The following is a 15,685-nucleotide window of genomic DNA, read 5'->3' as shown; positions in this document are numbered from 1 at the left end:
TAGGAGTGGTGGGGCATCATTTGTTCAAAAACAAGAGGCAAAGAATCTTGGCAGGGGGGCGGCTGAAGAAGGCACAGAGGCCAGGGCTCTAGAGGGCTTAGAATACCATACTAAAGAGTTCCAATTTGATATCACAGGGTGTGGAGAGCCACTGTACTGTGGAGATTTAGGACAGTTGTCCGTTATGGAGGAACCTATAGGGAAGGGAGGAGGACTGGATATACCACAGAAAACAGTGCCTTCAGGGCAGAACAAGGAATTGAGGGCACAGTTAAAAAATTAATAGGCTTGGAAAACGGGAAGTATCGTTCCTTCTTTGCCATGAGAAATATTCTGTCCTCATGGATGGCAATGGGGAAAATGTCACTAAGATTTACTGGGCACTGCTGAATGCTTCCTGAATCACGTTGCACAAGCTTCAGAGCCACCCCATGATACACCTCGTGTTGTGATCTCCATTTACAGATGCGGAAGCTGAGGTTAGAGGCTAATGAAGGTCAAATAGGCTGGAACAGGCTGAGCCAGAATTCAATCGCGGTAAAGCAGTCAGTCATGGGCTGTCTGTGCAAAAAGGGCAGGCGACAAGGAATAAAGACACAAGGCTGGGGAAAGGAAGAAAATGCCAGGAAAAGCCTCCACTAGTAATCTGTCCGATGGAGATAAAAAGCTGAAGACTGGATAACGTGGTGGTGCAGCTTTAGGTTTGGAGACGCTAAGGAACAGATGATTTCTTTCTTTCTTTCTGTCTTTCTTTTTCAAACTCAACAGATTAAAGAAAAATCAAAGGCTGTATCTCAGTAAGCATTTCAATGATTAGGGCCTTCCATCCCTTAAAGGTGTCATATACCCTGGGAGAATGACAACTAACATGATTCGACAAAAAGGAAACTGTGAATTCTAATAGAAATAAAAGAATTTCAAGCCTGTGCGAGGCCTCAAAAAGTCAAAGTAATTTATCCCCGGCCTCAGGCAGAAATTACCATAAACCATCGAAGATAGATGCTTTTTCTATGTTAAGTGACTTTTCGAAAAGGAAGGTTTTTCTATAATTTTCTCTAGTAACTCACTGTTGTGTTTAATAATTTCACTGTCAAGAGACAATTTTGCATATTGTATCTAATCCTCGATTCTGTAGGCTGGAATTCATTTCTGCATTAGTGTCTCCAAAGGACAGCGAATGGCCTCTCTCTGGCCACTGGAAGATGGACTTACCCACGATTATGGCCTAACTTCAAGCTTCCAACCTCTAAACTAAATACAGTCTCTTTGATTTTTAAACGTGGTTGCTCTACTACAGAAAAACTATCTTTAGTTCTCCATGCCTCTCTCTTGCCATAAAACAGCCAGGCTAAGTGTGATAGGAATATTACAGATGAAAACACGATGATGCCCCATTTCTGAATCTTATAATGACAGTGTGAATGAAAGAGAAATATTAGGATTGTGAACAGAGCTAAATCGACTTGCTATGTGAGCAACCTGGCATTCAAGAGAGAATATGGAAAAATACCCCGTAATCTCATATAAAATATGGCACCCATGCTGAGTTTATTGGCATATAAGAATAGTATTTCATACAGTAATGGAAGAAGTGAAAAGACATACATGTTCCGAATATCACTGAACTAAAAGTACTACTGCAAATCCAAATTCATTTCAATCATCTCTGATGCAAAACATTCCTAGAAAAAGGGTCCACTGGCAGCCAGAAGTTAATAGGTACAATGTCACAGGCATATCCCTAACTCCTAAGTAAAGCTTGCAGCTGAGTTGTGAATAAAGTAATCTTGATTGGCTCATATTACTTTATTATAGTGCTTCTAGCACTATCTTGTGTATATAATTAATTGCAATAGTAGTGTTTTCTTCGATCCAATTCAAGTGAATGCTCCTATAGCAAATAAAGCATCAAAAAAACCCAACTTCTAAAATCCCTGTCAATAATATTTATTGTGGTGGGTATAATGTTTCCTTTTGACATATGTAATCAGATGTCTCATTACAGTAAAAGCTGGCTCAGCCAGAAATGTAGGAAACACAAATCTCTATGAGTTGGTACTTTGATAATTCACTCACACGATGATTATGGATGGTTGAAATAATGACCTTGAGAATCAGTAAGAAAATGGTCAGGACAGAAGAGAAAAAGGACATAAAAGTTTCATTAGAGCTAGACTTTTCAGGAAAGTGTACAAGCAGAACAGGAATCAGAATGCGGGGAATTGGAAGGTCCAAGACGGGGGCAAAGGAAAAACTTCCTGGCATAAGAAATTACATGAAGAAAAACACAGAGGTGCATAAGAACACAGTAGGCTCAGGCTGCCACCCTGAGACGGCTCCCATGGAAACCTACCCAATCACTATTTGCCTCAGATTGTGATACGTCATGGTATTTCAATGCCTTCATCAGTGTATGTCTTTTCAACAAAATATGCCAGAAGTATGCTTCTCTGAACTTATGTCTTTAAATGTTAGTAGAATTAATGCAGTTACTAGTACTCAAACCTGGTAAATAAATTAACCTTAGGGTTAAGGGGCAAGTGCCAATAAAAGAGAGAATCAATTTGTACTAAATAAGGCTATCCATAAGGATACCAAAAATCTAATCACATACATGATATTTGCAGCTCTTAAAAATATGTTAAAAATTATTTAAATTTATGCATACATTATTTGGCAATGATATTTAATTTAGTTTCCCACAAAAGCCTTTGACAATATAATTGAAGAGCCCAGAGAGATGGCACAAGTGCCGCTCTTGTAATCCCAGCAGTTTGGGAGGCTGAGGCAGCGTCAGAAACTTAGTGAAGGCCTAGGTAACTTAAGAAGACACCCTGTCTCAAAATACAAAATAAAAAGGGCTAGAGATGTGGCTAAGGGTTAATCACCCCTGGGTTCAATCCCTAGTACCCCCCTTTCCCCCCCAAAAAAAAACAAAACAAAAAACCTGATGAAATGCCCAAGAATTTAAAAAATTTGGTAGTAGAGAGTATTGGCATAACTTAATTATCACATTAGACATTGTGCAGGCTGGCAATGATTTATCATATCATTTAACCAATATGAAGTTCAGTTATAAACCTGCACAGCAAATATATTAATGGAAATTAGCACGTGAATATATTATTACCTGGAGATAAACTATATGTGACACTGTTCATCTTTAAAAACAAATCAAATTTTGTTTGGCTTACTTCTCGATCAAGTCCAGCTGCCACAGTGATGATATCGCCAGTCTCATTGTTGATTGTGAACATGTTGGGTGAAGGGGTGCTGGGAGCCTGGGACAGAATTCTGTACCTCAACATCCCATTTAGAGCATTTGGATCATCAGCATCAATAGCAGTTACGGTCATCACATACGTTCCTAGAGACAGTGGACAAGAAAAATGAAGAGTTATCCTTCATTTTGGTCCCAGAAAAGAAGGATAAGTTTATCAGGCTGATATATCTGATCTTTTCCTTTTTCAAACAGTCATTTTTAATAATTTAGTTGGTTAAAACAACTACGTGTTCTAGTAGATGGAAAAAAAAGTATAAAAATACACATATTTATAAAGACTCAATGTTTCCATAACTTAGAAGATAAATTTACCCTATGATTCTGAAATGATTTATTTGAAGGCCTTAATTTATATAAAACATAAACCATAAATAATACAGAGGGTATCAGAGATTTATTTTATGACTGCTGATTCCTTCCCTCTGTTGCATTTTCTTGTTATGCAATAACATTTCAAATGGCACACTGAGTGTGATTCCCCCAATGCCTACGTCACTTTCTGAAAGTAAGCTGTACGCATAACGAGGCACACTCCATTTACTCATTTCATAAGGAGTCATCTCATGCATTACTCTTTTGGTACATTGAATAGAGATCTGGCCTTGTGGTTCACTATTCCTTTGTAGATTAAAAGAACACTGTAACCAACTTGAGGACATTGATATATTGGATATTTTGAAACATACATCTATAAAGCATTAGGATCAAACTAGCTACACAAATTATAATTTAGAAGTCAAGGGGAAAGTACTTAATTTTTAGAATGGCTTATTCTGTGGGATCTTTGGAAGAACTGAATCATGAGATTTCTATTTCTCTCTAACCTGTCTTCTTGGGTACTCTAAGCTTGGTTCTACTTTAGAAATAGAGAAAATTCTACCCTTATTCTCCTGACCATGTGGTATATGTTCACCCAGAATTAACCATGCCTTAGTCACAGTATTTCAATCTCTTTTCTGAGCTTGTCTCTCTAAACAAGATATCCTTTTTGATTATGTACCATCTCTTTAAACTTAATTTTTTTCCCCTCAAAACTTAATAGCACTTTTGCCTGTTGCCTTCTCTAAATTTTGCTCCCTTATTGGGCTTTAAGCTCCTACTTGCTTAAAGGAACTTGCTTATCACCATGGTATTCACAGAGCCAGAACAGAGCCTGGCACATAGCACTTACTTTAAAAACACGTGTTGAATGAATGAGCGGAGGGATGGTTAAAAAAATTTACAACAGTATGTTTCATAACCTTGAGCCCAAATACTGATTAAAAACATAGTTTGACTCAAGAGTCATCACAGTATCAAACCTGGCCTAGTAGGATGTTTTCAAACGGCAGAGAGACCACAGGAAACACACTCATGAAATGTCTTTGCTTGCAGTGACTACCTAGTCTTTATTTATGGAAGGCTTAAGTGGAAATTCATGGTCAAATGCATAATACATGCAGTTCCAATGACTTATTTTTAGTAATCTAGGTGAGGCAGTATATTTTATCAAGTTTGAAGTATTACAAGAAAAAAAGAAAATGATTTTTAAGAACAAAATTTCTGCAGCCAAAAAAGCCCAAGGTTTTTCTATTTTTGGTATATGTGTATAAGACATGTTTGAGTAAGGATGTGTTTAACATGATTCAATTATTCTGTATTTGAAAATACCAAAGAAAGTTACTCAGACTATGTGACTTAGAAGGAGCCACTGATGATGGGTTCTCCTGTCTAGACCCTTTTTCCCTCCAGGTGCCCCCCCCTCCCATTTCTTTTCTGAGGACACAGAGAATTGCATTTGGACTATGACAAAATGCTATAAACTTGTATGGATGACCAACTTATTATGGAACAGAGTTTTAAATGAAGTTTTATAAAATAAAAAAATATAGCTTTTAAATCTCTTCAAACACCAAAATGGCTCAGGAAGACTGGCCCAACACTTACCTTCATAATACCAGCTTACCATCTTGTCCACTCATTTTTCAGACTGAATAGGTCTTTCTGGCCTGGCTATTCTGCTGTAACTGAGTCTTCAGTGTTTTCAGTACAAGAATCTAAAAGCTTCATCAAATACCAATTTCCAATGGTGAAAGGGCTTCCAGCAAGGTCTGTATCTAAGCCAGGACATTTTCTATTATGCTAGTTGGAAAGAGAGGTCTGCAGAGGACATTAGGGTACCCTGGAAATAAATAGCTAGTATAGCTAGGGGGCAGTCACAGCTGTAACTATGTCCATGCCCTGCTTGGGGTGTTACTTCACCACCTGGTCCCAAGAATATACCAAGCAGTTCTGAGGATTTCTGGTTGGGTATGTTGGTGACTGTTTTTTATGGTAGAATTTGCACTTTACAAGCAGAAAGCCTCTTCCAGGGCTCACTTTCAAGTTGCTCTAACTGCATCAACTGTAGCACAATGAAAGGCTCCCAGAAATTCTATATAGTAGCAGAATCTAAAACTGTAGTATATATTGTTTCCAAAGAGAAAAAAAAATTGTCATGTGGGCAGTAAGAGGCATATTTTTTTCCATTTTCATCCTACAATTTTTTCCCATGTTACCTAAAAGCATATGAATGAAAGAAAATGACACTAAAAGGCTCGTGTGATTTCTCCTTTTCTTGCTTATATGATAGTGCTGGTTATATAGCATTTCCTGAAACCATCTTCAAATTTTTATCTTCAAACTTACCAGGCTTTGATCCCTCAGGAATGGTCCCATTCCACACCTGGTGCAAAAACTCAGGTCTGTTATCATTCATGTCAATAACATTGATGACAATGTCAATGGGGTTCTCCACTTGGTTGCCATTAATATCTACTACATGTGCCCTCGACTGCCAAAGTAATTGAAAACAAATGTACTTAACATATTTGTCCATGAGAACACATATTACACAATCACAATGCTACTAACATAGCAAGAATGTACTGACAGAAGCTATTGGAAAATAGCTAATGGAAAAACAGAAGCTATTCTTTCTTTAAAAAAAAAATGTATTCAGGAGCTAGGGATATGGCTCAAGTGGTAGCGCACTTGCCTGGCATGTGTGGGGCACTGGGTTTGATTCTCAGCACCACATAAAAAAATAAAATAAAGATGCTGTGTCCACCAAAAACTAAAAAATAAATATTAAAAAATTCTCTCTCTCTCTTTAAAAAAAAAAAATTGTAGTCAACCTGACTCCATATAACTACAGTAGATACAGCAGCAAAAAGCCATCCTTTACCTTATGTTAGACATTGTGCTAATCCATTTTAAATGATTTAAATCAATATGTAAAATAGTGAGCCAGAAACTGTCAACATTTGAAGTTGGGGGCACTGAGCTTCAGAAATGCTAGGTAACTTGTGGCAGCCACAATCCTCTGTCTGTTGACAGAATCTGGATCCAATGTCAATTCTGCCAGCTCCAAAATCCTTTTGTTGAACCAGTATATATGATAATAATCAGGGTAAGGGTAGATACAGTACCACCAAAGAGTGCTCGTAAAGACCAAGGGAACAGGAGTATAGAAAGTGAGTGTACATAGGAAATTTTCATACTAAGCTTTTACTGTTTTTCAGTTTTAAAGTAACTCATACATATTAAAATATGTGAATATATGTATTTATGGTTAGCTCATAGTTTTATAGGTATTTTTCAAAAATATCTGTATGTCTTTTCTTAAAAGCAAGTATAATCAATCAGCTACTCTTTGTAGAATATCTTCAAAATCTTTCAATCAATTTTGCACAAAGAGAGGCATTCCATTTCTTTTTTGGGTGGGTGAGCACTTGACTACTGAGCCACATCCCCAGCCTTATTTTGTATTTTATTTAGAGACAGGGTCTCACTGAGTTGCTTAGTACCTGGCTGTTGCTGGGGCTGGCTTTGAACTCTGAATCCTCCTGCTTTAGCCTCCAGAGCTGCTGGGATTACAGGCTTGAACTACTCCTCCTGGCATGGAACTGTTTCTTTTTAACTGGAATGCTGGTCTGATACTGGCTGTTGGCTTCTATCAGATATGTTCTTTAAGTTAAAGAAGCATCAACACAGCCTCTCTTTATTTAGAGGATATTAAACACAGAAAACAACCTAAATTTTATTACTGAATTTCAATATTATATAGATATAATTTTCCCTTGACTTATTTTCCCCTTAACAGATTTTTAATACTGAACTTTAATTACATTTATAATTATGTAAAATATTAATACTGATCCTTTTTTTTCTTTTGGTACCAGGGATTGAAATAAAGGGTGCTTAAACATTGAGTCGCATCCTTTTTAATTTTCAGACAGGGCCTCACTAAGTTACTTATTCTTAATACTTATAATTCTATAATAAACTCTATTTTGCTATGAGTATTGCTCTTTTAATATGCAAGAAGCGAGCACTGAAAGAACAATAATTTACCGTGAAACAGACCTGGATGTATATATTTTCTAAATTTTAATGACAGAAGATTAGGAAGTGAGAATTCACAGAGAAAAAGATCGGAAATATTTTTTGTATCAATCTTAATAATCACAAATCGGACTAGTCCACAATCTTTTATTATATGTGATTTTTTTTTTTTGTATTGGGGCTGAATCCAGGGGCACTTAACCCCTGACCCACATCCTCACTTCCCCAGCATTTTTTATTTTTCATTTTAAGACAGGATCTCGCCAAGTTCCTTAGGGCCTTGCTAAGTTACTGATGCTAGCTTTGACCTTGGGATCCACCTGCTTCATCCTCCTGAGCCCCTGGGATTACAGGCATACTCCACAGTGCCCAGCTCTATTATGTGCTTTCTTAATCCACATTCCCTAGGAATGCTATGCAGTCCTTGTGAAAAGTTTGAAGTTGTATATCTTTCTCTGTGTTTTAGGACAATATAAACAGCATTAGAATAAACTGTTCCCTCAAGAGTTTTAAAAGAATGGGCTGATAAAATAATCAAAGTATTGAAGAGAAAATACAGAGTAATATTGATCCTAAAACATTTTCAATTTTTCATATGCTTATTTGTCTGTTTAGATCTAGGGGAATATACTGTAGTTTAGAAATTCCTATAATTTTAAAGCTTTGAGCAAGTCCAAGAGTTCAACAATTGTATAAGTGAACAAAACAAAACCTTTGTAAGCACATGCTTATGTGGGAGGAAGGTTTTAAACCACTGTGGGAATTAATTCAACACATGGTATTGGGAAAACAGGCTAGCCACAAAGGCAAAGAAAAGTGCACCTGTAGCCCTCACTCCTTTTATTAAAATAAATCCACAGAGATTAAAAATTTAAATGTAAAAAGTTAATCCAACAGATAAAAAATGGGAGATAAGCATCTTGGAGGAGGAAGGCCTTTATGAATACCTCTGGAAACCAGAAGGTATTATAACATGTTTTCAAAAATGAATTTTACAATATTAAAAGCTATGTTATATTATGGCATAAACAGAAAGGGTTTTAGAAGCAAACAAACAAACAAACAAAAAAGAACATGTAGAACAAACCATGCATTAACATCTTTCATTGATAAAAGGTTCTGAGTAATAAAATGAGAAAAAAAAATCAGAAGAACATTTAACAGAAAATAAGAATATGGGATTCACTTTGATTATACTTCTATGTATCCATGAACAATGGTTTGATCTCTGTATTTTATGTTCAATGGTTTTGACCCCATTCATAATTTGCTCTTATAGGTTTTCTTAACCATATAACTGAAGGCAAGTAATAAAATGTAAAGAGTAATGAGAATTGGAGCAATTTTCCTTTTTTTGGCATTGTTTTGTTTTTTACCAAGAGCACTAATAAATTTTATAAAGACATTAGAATCCTCAAAATAAGACAAGAAACTACAAATTTCATTTCTGGTGTTGAAACTCTCAGTATCCAGGCTTTCAGACTCATATGAGGCAATGACAAATTCCACACACATTTAGAAGAGTATGAACTCATAGATTTATCAGCTGGTTGCAATTTTACATGAAATCGGGCTATCAGCTCACAATCCAGAGGCTTTGTCACTGACAGCTGACCTGAGATGTGGTTGATAATGAAGATGCCAGTAGGAGGTTGGTCAGCTCCAGGCCTAGTGACACTGTACTGCAGTGACAGGTTTTTGTCCCTATCAGACCTGATCTGAAGACCAAGAAAACAATGACATTAAATGAGAGACTAACTGAGCTCATTATCAGAGATAGCACATGCCACACTTCCTACCCTTGTTCTGTTACAAACTTGCTCCTTCTCTTTCCAGAATGCCACTGAAACTTCCTCAGTGCCTGCCCCTCCTCTCTGCTTCTTGGTAACAGCCTTCAAAAAGAGATGTCACCTAACCCAGAAAGACTGGGGGCAATGTTCACCTTTAAAAGAATGCTCACTAGGAGTAGTGCAAAAAGTCAAAATTTAGGAGTGTCAGTTTTTAGACAGAAACTCTGGGCTAGACTGTTTAACATAGTAACAATTGTCCAAGTTAATTGAAATAAAAGCTGTTTACCTTTTTTCATCAGTTACAGTAAGCAGTAATTATCTATTCATAGTGTGAAATATGCTTTCACAGAACTCCAACATGGTGGAGCCTGGACATAATATTTTTTACTTGCTTTGCACAAAGACTCTTCATTGCAAGAAAGCTTTCCATATCATTTTAAAAAGGCAACTAATACTATAATTCTTTATTAATAAGGAGCTTATGAGAAAGGATCTCAAGAGATATTTTTATACTCCCAAACTGTATAGCCACTATAAGCACATTTCCTTCTCCTCCAAATACAATGGTTCTCAGAAAAATTAAGTCAATATATGAGTAGCCTTTGGAGGCTGAAGAGAATCTCTGGACAGAGAAGAAGGCAGGCAGGCATAAAAAGGGCTGACTGGGAAATACCATTTAGAGGTAATAATAATAGATCTTTATGTGTTGGATAAATAAACTAAATTCATTAGTAAAATCTGATTGTGTTTTTATTAAAAGTTAAAGCATCATTCTCTATTTTCTCATATTCCACTGAAATAGAAAAAAATAGCACCTTTGTTTTGGGGTCATGCTCATTGGTAAACTGAATTACAATGTACAAAGGACAGAATATACAACACAAATAAGTGGTTTATTAAAAAACCCACATCTCTCAATAAATGTGAGTCCACGTGCTCAAATAATCATCCATAAGAACATTTACATTTTAACAGATGGAAATATAATGATTTTTGTCTTATTTTCCTTTTGTCATGAATAATGGGCTGACAATTTTACTAAACATGCAAAAAATCCGTATTTTTAATTTCTTCATGTGAAGGGTAACCAAAAAAAAAAAAAAAAAAAAAACTAACTTCAGATTTGAAAGCCTTTGGTTTTACACTGCCCTAGGGATTCTGATAATGGTATCAGAGGTCATTTTTTTCCTTTTAAAAACTTTCAAATGCACTTGGTGCTGGCATTTTTAGCAGTGATTCCCCCCCACCTTTTTTTTCCTTTGGCCCCGAAGCAGAGAGCCCAGCTCCCAGCAAGGCAGCTCCAGGGTCTGTACTGAGAGTGGGTGAGGAGTGCGTGGAGATGCACATAGCCTTAGTATTCACGTATGGAACAAGCATTACATCCACAGCATCCAGGACCACAGTGGGGGCTGCCTACAAATAGTGCAAGAGATAACCAAGGAAAACAATAATAGGTTTCTACAGTGTTATAGAAAACCTAGCTACAGAAAAAAAAATGTTTTCCATACAGATGTCATAAACTCATAAACTTTACTTTGGAAAAAAAACACAAAAACTTTTCTAACAGATAATTACCACATGCCATGGGAGTAATTAAAATTGCACCATCTTACCCCGACAAGCTCTTGAGGAAAAGGTCCTCTGGAATTTTCTGGCAAGTTGGTGGGAGGGATGACCCAGTCTCTCTTCTGCCTTTGTAGGTATCCACTGTGTTTGGTGGATTGTCTTGGGAATACTATCTCTTCAATTTCATGGGACTCCTTTGCATTAAAATATAACAAGATATTCCTGAGTACTAGGAAAAACATTTTCTGAAAGAACATCAATATTAATGGGTACCTGAAAGTGTAGGAACCACAGTTTATTATGAACAGAAAATAACTCTGGAGGCCCTTTCCTTATCCCCTTATTAATATAATAGAAAACCAACAGCATAAAATTTATGAATTGCACTGTTCACTGAAACATTGAATTCTGAACAATTTATTATTGGGCTCAGGTGTGTAAACTATTTGCAGTTTCTATAAACCATCTTAGATAGTAGCTTAGTACTGAGCAAAATTTAATAGTACCCTTTTATATATTTCTCATTAGTTTAAACCACAGTTCAGGTAATGTGCTACTGTACATTAAATTTAGATCTTGATGTGCTAAAATATAATTTGAATTCCAAAGGAAGTTTAATACATACTGCTAAGGAATGTCTCAAATATTTATGACCCTATTAAATCCCACAGAATTAATGCTGTAATTATTCTAAACCTATGTCAGCCATGATGGATGCTGGAAATGACCCACTTTGCACACTAGGTATTAATCTTTGCTAGATGTCAACATTTTCTTCTTTTTCTCCCAATAGCTGTAGACATTTTAGCCATTAGCCCTTCCTGCTTCAGTGCAAATACTCAAGTTAGTTTGTTAGGACACAGAGCATCAAAAACAATAAAAGTATCTTTTTACTCCATTAGTCACCATGTTCTTATTTTATATTATGCAAATGATATGTTTACCTTTAAAAGTTAATTGATTAATTAAAATTTCACATAATGAAATCTCAACAAATAGCACAAGAAAAAAATGACATTTTTCTTACATATATTCATTCTCATTTGATTATGGTTGTGTATATCACATTTACAATTAAATACCAGAACTGATTTTGTATATTCTTGTCTCTCACAGTACAATAAATGTGCAAAATGTAATATAGTCACAGTTCATCAAACCATGAACTTTAGAATATATGGGTGTGCTCCCTTAGTAATTGTTTTTAATTAAATCAAAGAACTAGAATAGTCTGAAAATAATATTATCATAACTTTACTAAAGAATTTATTGTATCTTGTTCAAAGTACTTAATATAGTGACTTATACAAAGTAAGTGCTCAATAAATGTTTCTGAACTGAATTGAACAGTACTCTCTTGGAAATGTAGCTCACAGCAGCTTCAGCCAGAGGGAGTATATCATTCCTAAAAGTCATATCAGTAGTATAAATAATTCACACTCCCAATTTGATTATTAAGAGACAAAACAGATCCTAACACTCATTGCCAGAAATGCTTTTCTGTTACTACTGTAAATCTGTATTTCCCATCTAATAAATTTGACTGGTAATGACATGCAAAGGAATTTTTATTTTGTGGTTATATTTAACAGCTTATAAAGCTTCTAAGATGCAAAACAAACTACTTCTAATTTTAATTAAATTATAATCTCAAAGTATAAACAAATCTTTCAAATATAATTTCTGTTCACTTAAAATATACTTGTCTAAGAATTTAAAAGATTAAAAATACTGGTAAAGTAACTGCAGTTTATAAAAAAAAATCAAGTACTGGCCATCTATTTCATGTGATATGAAGCAAAATGTGTACACACACACAACACTTTTTGTTAACTGTATTAATTTTTGTTTTGTAGACATCAGCTCCAATATTATACCTTTGCCAGCTCCTGGGTTAAGGTTGGCTTGAGACTCAGCTTTACTGCCACTTGCCACTTCTCTTGGGTCTCCTTGTCTTGGGCATATATCAGGAATTTATCATGCTCAGAAGAGAGTGGAAAGCTTCTCACGGCATAGACCATGCCATCTTCATCCACCTTGAAATCTGCAGGCTCGATGCTTTCATACTGTACTTTTCTTTTTCCATTGCAGTTGCTAAACTTCACTGTATAAGATAGCAAATATACGTCTAACTACACAACAAATACAAAGACAACTTATACTTAAATCTATTTTAGGTTAGATGATAAAATGCAGTAGCATGAAACACAAATTTTAGTTTTACATGATTAGCGGCATTTTCTTTTCATAGAATGCAGTTTGGCTCTCCACATCTGAAGGTTCTGCATCCCAGATTCAACCAACCTCAAATGTAGTTGAAAGTATTTGAAAAAAAAAAAAAAAAAATATATATATATATATATATATATATATATATATATATATATATATATATATTGCTGATGTACAGAACTCATGCAAACTTTTTTTCTTGTCATTGTTCCCTAAAGAAGATGATAAACTACTAACAGGACATGTGCATTGTATGAGGTATTATAAGAAATCTAGATGATTTAAAATATGTGGGAGGAGATTCATAGGTTATATGAAGATTTTATGCTATTTTGTGTCTAGGACTTGAGCATCCCTGGATTTTTTATATGCTGTGGTCTTGGGATGAATCCCCTATAGATACCAAGAGAGTAGTTTGGGGTTGTGGCCTGGCATCTCTCATTTCAAAGCCTGCCGCTCCTCTCCACAGTCCCCTGGGTATCCACTGTCAGCTACACTTGCTGTTCACTCTGATGCATTTCAAGGAAGTTGCTTTCCACTCCTAATCTCATTGTCACTGAAGGTAGAACAAACCCCATGTTTTCCAACTTCATGTAAGCTATCTTGGCTCTACTACCAGTTTCACAGCCATGCCTGACATCCACCTATAGAGCCAATAAAGACAAATTTCCTTAATTATCTTGGATATTCTGTATATTTTTTTGCACATCATCTTAATGCATAATTTTTGAACAAATGCTTAAAGCAAGAAATAATACTGCTATGTTTCTTTTTCTTTATTGATGTTGAATGCGCTCTATGCTCTAGAAGTACAAGACTTCATGGTTATTGAAAGGTGAATAATTAGCAATTTCTATCCTTCCTGCTTGTAATAGTTCAGTTAAGCAGCAATTTTATAAAATTTCCCCAAACATGAAAATAAAAATGTCCTCAAAGTAAATTTTAAAATTAAAAAAAAAGTATGCCTTAAGAATAAAAGGATCAAAAAGATTTCAGGATCTTAATTATCTAAATCTCAAGTGTAATGACTTAAGATTGAAGAAAATCACTGATTTTTAAAATGGAATATCAATCCACTGATGTCTCAATAAATAACAAAAATTAAACTGTTTTTATGAATGAAGAATTGGACATATTCAAGACAAAGTAAAATAATAAAAACAAAAATATTCTCTAAGGAAGATTATTTTTCTTATAGTCCTTAATTGTTCTTTTTGAAGAAAAATTCTTTCAGATTATCAGGTAACAGCATCAAAGAAAAAGCAATTTTTCAATTACATAAATGACTGATGCTGCATTCTGACCCCAAATACATAGGATGTGCTTTGGAAAACAATCAACAGGTACATATTACAAACCATATTCACATGCCTTTCACGTTCCTCATAATCTAAGAAAAAATTATACAAACTGCCCCTACCCTTATACAAACTGATAACAGCTCTTTTATTTTCATTAATATAAATTCACTGCAATGTACATAAAACCACAGCCAAATAACATGGATGCATATTTCCTTTCATAACCATAAAATTCTTTTTTTATTAGTTGTTCAAAATATTACATAAAATTCTTGATAGAAGTAATAAAATACTTTAACTATTGAATATATTATTTTCCATATAATGCCACACATATCATCCTTCTTTACACTGATAATTTCAAAATGAAAATAAAATAATATTTCAAACTAAATTATGTTAAACCATAAGGTTTATCTTTAGAGTGGAAGTATCCTAATTAATATTGAATTACCCAATTTTTCCATGCCATGTGATTTAACTTGTTTTTTTTTTTTTAAAGGAAGGGATATTTCCTAGGAAACAAGGACATTTACTGCTTATCTTTTATTAAAGACAACCAAATAAAAACTGAAATTGTTTTTTTTTTTTTTTTTTTTTTGGAACCTTGCTGAGAAGTCTAAAGACTTTTTACCATCTTTTAGTATAAACTCTACCTTTCGAATATTACCGAAGGAAATCATAATTCTTAGGCTAGATCTGAATGATTTTATACTATTTCACATTTTCACTTTAAATTTTGACACTCTGGCATTAATCCTCACCTATACACACCTGGGTTGCTACCCTGGCCTCCTAGTGGTCTCCCAGATCCAAGTCCTGGCACTCACTGCTAGATTTGACCTCTGCTGTGATTTTTCTCCTCCTGGCTTTGAATCCATAATATTGCACTTGAAGTCTTTAGGCCACTGTGCAATGCTTTATGAATGCTGTTTCACTTCCTGATCATTCTGTCTTTATCTTACTTACATCAATTTATAACACATAATCTGTCCAGATTCCATAGTCATTCCCTTCCTCACTGCTACCCACATCCCACACTCATGAACTTGTGGGTTACACTTTCCATTTTTCCACACCACAGTCCTTGAGCCAGGCCATCATTCCAGGGGAGGATTCCCCCAAGATGTCCTTCAGAAGATGTCAGC

The 15,685-nt window shown here is 35.2% G+C and overlaps 1 protein-coding gene across 1 annotated transcript in view; it reads right to left on the bottom strand.

Moving 5' to 3' along the window:
* LOC124085513 (cadherin-2) overlaps positions 1-13,136 on the bottom strand; it is a gene marked incomplete at its 5' end in the record, with an annotated part of 30,344 nt that extends 17,208 nt beyond the window's left edge. The window contains 5 exons of the mRNA XM_046433219.1: positions 3,195-3,367; positions 5,951-6,095; positions 9,211-9,366; positions 11,052-11,198; positions 12,882-13,136. Coding sequence (XP_046289175.1) covers positions 3,195-3,367; positions 5,951-6,095; positions 9,211-9,366; positions 11,052-11,198; positions 12,882-13,136 — 876 coding nt within the window. The remainder of the gene's footprint in view (positions 1-3,194; positions 3,368-5,950; positions 6,096-9,210; positions 9,367-11,051; positions 11,199-12,881) is intronic.
* Between the last annotated feature and the right edge of the window lie 2,549 nt (positions 13,137-15,685).

The sequence above is a fragment of the Marmota monax genome, unplaced genomic scaffold (assembly GCF_021218885.2).
Source record: "Marmota monax isolate L192 unplaced genomic scaffold, Marmota_monax_Labrador192_F-V1.1 WCK01_AAM20220418_F8-fsc01415, whole genome shotgun sequence".
NCBI classification, from domain to species: domain Eukaryota; kingdom Metazoa; phylum Chordata; class Mammalia; order Rodentia; family Sciuridae; genus Marmota; species Marmota monax.
The sequence above is the reverse complement of the archived record's forward strand: the minus strand, read 5'-3'. Positions and strand labels throughout refer to the sequence as shown.